We start from the raw sequence: 6,863 nt of genomic DNA on the forward strand, positions 1-6,863 counted from the left end.
TGAAGGAGAAAGTCCAGGTCCCGCAGCGCCCCTGTGAGCACCAGGGCCCCGCGACGGCTCCGCAGGGCACGCGGGGCYGGGGCAGGACACAGGCTGGGAACACCCACGGGTGACGCTCCGCGCGGCCGGAGGGACAACCCCAGTACCCCTGCTCTGCCCCCAGTGCTGCCCTGCCCTCCAGTCCCCTTGGAAAAGCATAGCCCCTCGGGGCTGCAGCATCCCAAACATCCCCGTGCATCAAAGCCACATCAGGAAGTATCAAACCAGCGGCCCTGGCAGGACGAAGGCGACGATGGGCACCAGCGCTGGCCTCAGCATCCTCCATTCCAACCCGCAGGAGGCCGCCGGGAACACCACTCGCATCCCATCTCACATCCATAAAGGAGATCCTTGAGCTCTCCAGCCACGAGCAAGCGAGCTTTTCACCACTGCCAGCCTCAAAAAAAGCAGAATTTTTTCTTTTCAAGTTCTCCAAACCAGCCAGTCCTTGGCAGGACGCGGATGGTCTCCCACAGAGACAACTGCATCCCGAGAGGAGAGCGCTCCGGGATACTGCACGGGAAGAGAGTAATTATAAAACACCTTGATGTAGCTTTAGCAGCAGCAGCTCTGGCAGAACAGCCCGTAATGATCCAATAACACATCTCCTGCTGCCAGAGCAGCCGCGAGAAGCCCCAAGTCAAACAAGCCCTAAATCCGCCCCAGCCCTTCCTTTGTCATTAATTGTCAGGCTATTGGTAATGCATGTTTTAACAAAGAGCTCCCAATTTCATGGCGGACTAGATTGCAGAAACCCCTCTTCTGATCTTTTTAATTCTGAAGTAGTAAACTTTAATATTTTCTAATTTGCCAAGTCTAACACTACCACCGCAATTTAACAGCAATAAAAGTCAAGGCACGGCCAGCACGATGAGCGTGCGGCTCCAACTCCCCGGTTCCATCAGTTAACCTGGGAGGGCAACCGCTCCCTGCAAGGAGCAACGATGCAGAATAATATTTAGATAGAGATAAGTCCCGTTTTGCATAGSAGATTGTGTTATGATTTGCCAGGTCTCAGAATTTCTCAGCTTGACGCCTTAGCTTACTGGTAAAGTTGTTGCCTCGGGCGTTTTCCCGCTGTGCTTTGAKTTCTCCTGGGTTTCCGGAGGATTTTGTGCTCCCGACGCAGGCACGCGGGCTGCCCCCGGACRCCGGCTCTGTGAGCACCGCGCCGCCCGCRCCGCCGCGCCTCGGCCACCACAGCGAGGCCTGTTTATATTGCCAAATAAATTCTTTAAAGAAGCATCGTACTCCACCGGAGAGCTTGTCAAGGTAAATACTCACATTTACATAAAATGTGACTAGCAATTGAAACATTAAAGCCATAAAGAGCAGGTTTATGATCCATCCTCGATGCTTGGATGTGTAATACGACAAGGGGGAAAATAGCGCGCCTTGCCACATTTGCTAAATTGGTGTGTTGACTCTTGGGATGGAAACGAGAGATGTGAAAGAGCGTGGAATTTTTTTTCCTTAACTCCAAGCCCTTTCTGCAGCCTTCAGATATCCCGCTTCCAAATATTCTCCTTTGGCTCGGAAACAGCAGCTGCAGGAATAAACGAGCGGAGGGCAGAGCAGGGAGCCGATGGGGCAGAGCCCCAGGCTGGCACTGCGCTCCAGCTCCCTTCGGCTGGAAATGCGCTTGCAATTTAGGTTTTCATGTTAAACTTTTTCTTTCAAAGGGCCTGGAAACCAATTTAAACCATTTCAGATTCTAAATAACACTTTTCAAAAGTGAATAGAAGGATAAAATGGACTGCTGCCTCCTTACATGCCACGGTGAAATTATAATATACACACTTAATGCTCTGGAAAGTTGGATAGTGCGTGTTCCTCACCCGWACCCGTGCTCCATTTCAGCCATTCACTCGCACTCTTATCCTTCGCAATTCATTGAAACCACTTCAAGCAAAAATCATTTGAAAGAAATTACCTCTGCGCGGCAGCGAGYGACGTCCCACGCGAGCCGCTCGGCCCCCAAAGCAATAAAGCTCCTGCTGAAGTGCGTGCTATAATAACCCGGGGAAGAGGAGTCCCCATGACAACTGCAGGTGGGAGAAGTCCCTGGCACGCAGGAGACTGGCCCGCAGCGCCGGGCGCCACTGCCCGGACGRGGATTTTCACTTTGAAAGTCAGGAGCTTTTGTGCACAGCGTCCTTTGATAAGGTGCCGCTGCCTCCGACCGGCTGTGGCAGCGGCAACAGCCTCATCCAGCAGCGGGAGCGGAGGCCGGGCACAGACCCCGTCGCGAGCAGCCCAGCCCCTGTCACTGCTTTGATACAGGGGCAGCTTTTCCTGGGATGCAGTGGAATTTTCTATGGCATCACGCGCTTGTGCAACACCACGGCCACACAAAACGCTCAGCTCACCAACTCCAACACCGCCAACGACACTTAAGCCATGCGGAGCRAAGCACTCCAGCATCCACTTAAATGGATTATTGAGCAAAATCCTAGAGAAAGTGTGCTCTCAAAAACACCGTGTAACAGCRAGATTATTTCGGGTCTGGCAGCGCATTGCGCTTGCCCGAGCACCCCAGGGATGCTCAGAAGGCATTAGGGAGCTCAGCGCCACGCTCAGCTGCTTCCCCGGGTTGTAACTCGCCTGGGCAGCTTTGCCGGGAGCCGCTGGGCTGCTCCTGTGGAGCAGGGAGCGTCGCTGGGATGCGGTCCCAGCGCTCCAGCAGCAGCACCGGGATGTGGCACTGGCAGCACCGCTGGGCAGTTACTTTGTGCTGGACCCTGCACTGGGCGGGGGTCATTGGCCGCAAGTGCTTCCAGACCCGCTTCCCAGGCGACCGCATGGAGACTCCATGGAGAGCTGCTGCCAGCATCGYGGTGCTCCGTGCCGCCCTTGCAGGGATGCACCAGAAAACTGGGGCTGGAAAAGCAGCACCAAGGCAAGACCTGTCCCAGAGCTCAGGGTTTAGAGAGGGGGATGCAGCCCTGAAGGAGCCAGGACTATGCAGCAACTCCTGCAGGATCCTCAGCCTGGATTAATCCCCGTGTAACAGCTCCACAGAAGGGGGGCAGCTGAGTCACTGCCTGGCAGCAAGAGTCAGTTCGCAGCAGGGCCCGGAACAAACGACGTCTTTCGGCAGCCTGCGCAGTGGGGATGCAGGATGCTGCGCCGGCACGGCAGGACGCCCRGGGGCTCCGCGCACGGCAGGTCGCAGGATGGAGCGGGCTACTCCAGCACGGCTTGGGCACGCAGCGCCTCTGCCATGCGGGGGCCACAGCCTGCACAACGGCTCCAGGGGAACGTGTGGGGCTGGCGGTTGTGGAACTCGCTCCAAATGAGGGGCAGGAGCAGCGGGAGCAGCACGAGGCACACAGACCTGTGCCCTGCGGCCACCRCTCCGCGCACACAGAGCTCGGGACAGTGCAGAGGCCAGGCACAGCACGACAGGGACGGCACCGCGGCTGCTTCCTCRCAGCAGCAGCCTGGGGCCAGGGTGAAGTGGGTCACCTTTGCTGGAAAACCTGCTGAACGTGCACATGGCCTCCAACCCCTGAGCGATGTTTGGAATCATTTACAAATCAGTGAATTCTACCCTGCGAATTTTCAGTTCTCCCCTATCAGGTTCTCTCTCTCTGCATTATGGACACCACGTGATTCTCATTAAAATTACACATTTATTTCCAAATCGTGCTGCAAATGCTCAGCTTTCTGCTCAACATGGGATGCCGAGGTCTGGGCCAGGCGGGCGGGCAGGACCGCAGCGGCCTCGGAGTCAGGTACCGCTCTACTCATCCGGCCTTCACCCTGTACACAGGAGCCTGCATTAGGGGAGAAAGAAGCTGAGGCAATGCCTCAAAAGCATCCCACACCAAGGCACTGGTGCAGTCCCAGGAAAGCTGCATCGCTGAACTTGTCCTTCAGGCAACCCAACATTAAAATGTATGGGATTACAAATCACAGCCGCACTAACAATCCTGGCAGCAAAACACTGAACAGCCAAAACGAGCCTTAAACCTGGCTCACATCAGTGCCTGTGTAGGGAGATGCTGATCCTATAATCTTTGTATGAACTTTGACGGCAGAGTTAAAGCAGTCGCAAACCGCACAACGTTTCCTAAAGGTTACTGGGAAAACAGGGCACAGAGTAATGGGCTCAGCACGCACAGCACCGCCCGGCAGGCAGGGAGCTGCCTTTACACCGGCTTTGGCTTCCCAACACCATCCTGGTAGGGATCCCCGATACCGTGTTTGTAGCTGTTTAACCTCCGAGCAGCAGAGACACAGCTAACACAGCCTGGTGTGCACAAGAGAAGCGGGAGCACAAGGTGTTGTCTCCATTTTACTGATGGGGAAGCCGCTGAGCCCAGCCCTGAGCATGGGCATGTGGGGACCATGGCTCGCTCGTGGCTCCRGGGAGGAAATCGTGGGCACCAAATGACCAAGCAGGGCACGCACGGGCTCGGCTGCACCTCCTTTCACTGCATGAGGGGAGATCAACTTGGCCGTACAACAGCTGGCAGTGTGTGATGCATAAGAGGAAGCATATTATATGCAAAATACAAACAGCGATAGAAGCCACTGAAAGGAGATGCTGCTACAAACACGTCAGTAGCTGCTGCTACAAAGCTGCTGCTGTGTTATAGAAAAGACAAGCCATTTCTGTGGCTGGGAAAAGCCTCCAGTCACCGTACCAGGGCACGGCTGAGAGTAGCCACCCTTCCTAGTACCTGCGCCCGGCAGCCTCGTGAGGGATCCGGAGGAAACGCCTGCTGATGCGATGGCAATCCTCTCACTTACTCCTTTGGGGCTTCCCTTGCTCGCATTTACAGCGCACGCAGCAGCTGCCTAGCCCACGGCGCCAGCAGAAACTTGCGGCTCCGCCGGAGCGCAGGACGGCTCTGCCGTGTGCCCCGTTATCCCACACGGCCCGGCTGGAAGCTGCTGCAGGAGCGAGGGGAGGATGTGGTTGGGCTCAGGCAGCTGCAGAGATGCTCATAGGTTAAACAGCCAGGGCAAAGGCACCGGGCCACAGCAGTGCTGTTTCCTCAGCCCACGGCTGCGAGATGCAGCTCTGTCTCTGCCCAGCAGCTCCATAAATCAGATTTCACCCAGTCTTCTCAGTTTCTACCTCTCTAAGAGTGCAGCATATCATTAATACGAGAAATCTGCTAAACAAGTCACAGAGCTACTGCAAGGATAAAAAAAAAAAAAAAAAAAAAATCAAAATGCATCTGCAAGGAAAACCCTGAGCATGCCTTTAACTCCAGGAGAGCAGCTACACCCACTCCAGCCCCTTTCTTGTAGCAGACTTTAAAGATGAAAAGGCACCTCTTGCCATATCCAGGGCTTGATCTTCTTTCACCTATGTTGAATAAACCCAGACCTTTCCTATGCCACTTTCTAGCCTCTTCCAACAAATTTCTACACTTGTTTTCCGAAGCAAGCTTTGCTGCATGAAAATTCCATAAAACAGGCTACTGCGTCTGAAATTATATGTTATAAAATAAAAAAGTAAAATAACCACAGTTAATCCTTCATTCCTTCCTCATGCTGGTTCAACACCCTCAAAGCGCTCTCAGAGACAAACATACTTTCATGGTGCTGAGCTCCGCATTATTTAAGTCCCTCTGAAAATCCCTCATCGCTTTGACGAACCCAAGCAGATGCTACACCAAATAAGCATTATGGAGACTTCCACAGTCCTAYAGATCACAGCCTGGAGTGAGTGCTGCTCCTAATTAAATACTGTTAGGAGAACTGCGTGCTGTTTCTACAAGACTGACCAGATAACCCAGGCAGTGACTAACCTGCTGCCCCCRGTTCCTCAGAGTGACTGAATCACTACCTGAAGCAAAACAAAAAGCCTGAAATTTATGGGTTTACCCACAAATCATTTTCTTCTTGGAAAGCCACTATCATTGGTTTGTTTTAACCATAAACTAGAAACTACCGAATTTGCAAGTGACACTAATGCACCGCATTGTTTTTAGTCTCAAGACAAATGAACTGAAAGCCYGAGCCAATGCAATTCATTGATTTACTCAACTCACAAGGCATTTCAAAATTCAGTAGTTTACAATTTCTTCAAGAAATAGAGCTCTTAGCTTACATCTTAGACAATGTTATGCTATGCTGCACAAGATGCAAAGACTGCCTTGTAAACAGAATTAAATCTAGTCAATGCAAAAACTTTCCATGGATGAACTTGTTGAATAAAGAGCAAATCTTATTTGTCTGTGATACAGACTCTGCATTTTGCGCAAAACAAGGACTCACACTTCCCCTGAAGCCCACAGCACCCCAGAGCTTGCGGGCCCTAGTTCAGCAGGTACGAGTTATGACACAGCTGTCATGCCGCGATGCCTGTTCTCTGCCCAGCTCCAATGGCTCTGCCAAGGGATGTCCTGCTCCCCACGCAACCCGCAGCTCTGCCAAAGGGACCTTCGTGCACATCCCGCTCACAGCGCGACCYGCGGCTCCCACGGCTGGAGCTGCCGGGTGAATCCCCCTCGCCCGCCACGGAGCCCAGCACACCCACCTGTACCACTGCAGCCCCTTCTCGTAGTTCCTGTCGAAGAAGTGGGGCTCGGTGCCCACGGCGCGCACGTCGGGGTGCGCCCGGATGGCYTCCAGTAGTGCCCGCGTGCCGCCCTTCTTGACGCCGATGATAAGGGCTTGCGGCAGCCGCCTCTCGCCGTAGTCCGGCGTGGTGCTCCGGCCGCCCGCGCGGCTCAGCTCCTCGTCCGTGGTGCTCGACTCCTGCGGGTCCCGCTCGAAGGCGCCGCTCGGCGCCGCGATCGCCTCCCCGGGGGCCAGCGGCGCCCGCGGCCACCCGCCCGCGGCCGCCTCCCGGCTGCCGTTGG

At 54.4% G+C, this 6,863-nt stretch overlaps 1 protein-coding gene across 1 annotated transcript in view; it reads right to left on the reverse strand.

Annotated features, from left to right (window-relative positions):
* LOC112959774 (heparan sulfate glucosamine 3-O-sulfotransferase 4-like) overlaps positions 1–6,863 on the reverse strand; it is a 28,406-nt gene that overhangs the window by 20,023 nt on the left and 1,520 nt on the right. Inside the window, exon 2 of the mRNA XM_026053879.1 lies at positions 6,539–6,853. Coding sequence (XP_025909664.1) covers positions 6,539–6,853 — 315 coding nt within the window. The remainder of the gene's footprint in view (positions 1–6,538; positions 6,854–6,863) is intronic.

Source organism: Nothoprocta perdicaria, unplaced genomic scaffold, assembly GCF_003342845.1.
Source record: "Nothoprocta perdicaria isolate Ctin4 unplaced genomic scaffold, notPer1 scaffold_12, whole genome shotgun sequence".
Classification (NCBI taxonomy): domain Eukaryota; kingdom Metazoa; phylum Chordata; class Aves; order Tinamiformes; family Tinamidae; genus Nothoprocta; species Nothoprocta perdicaria.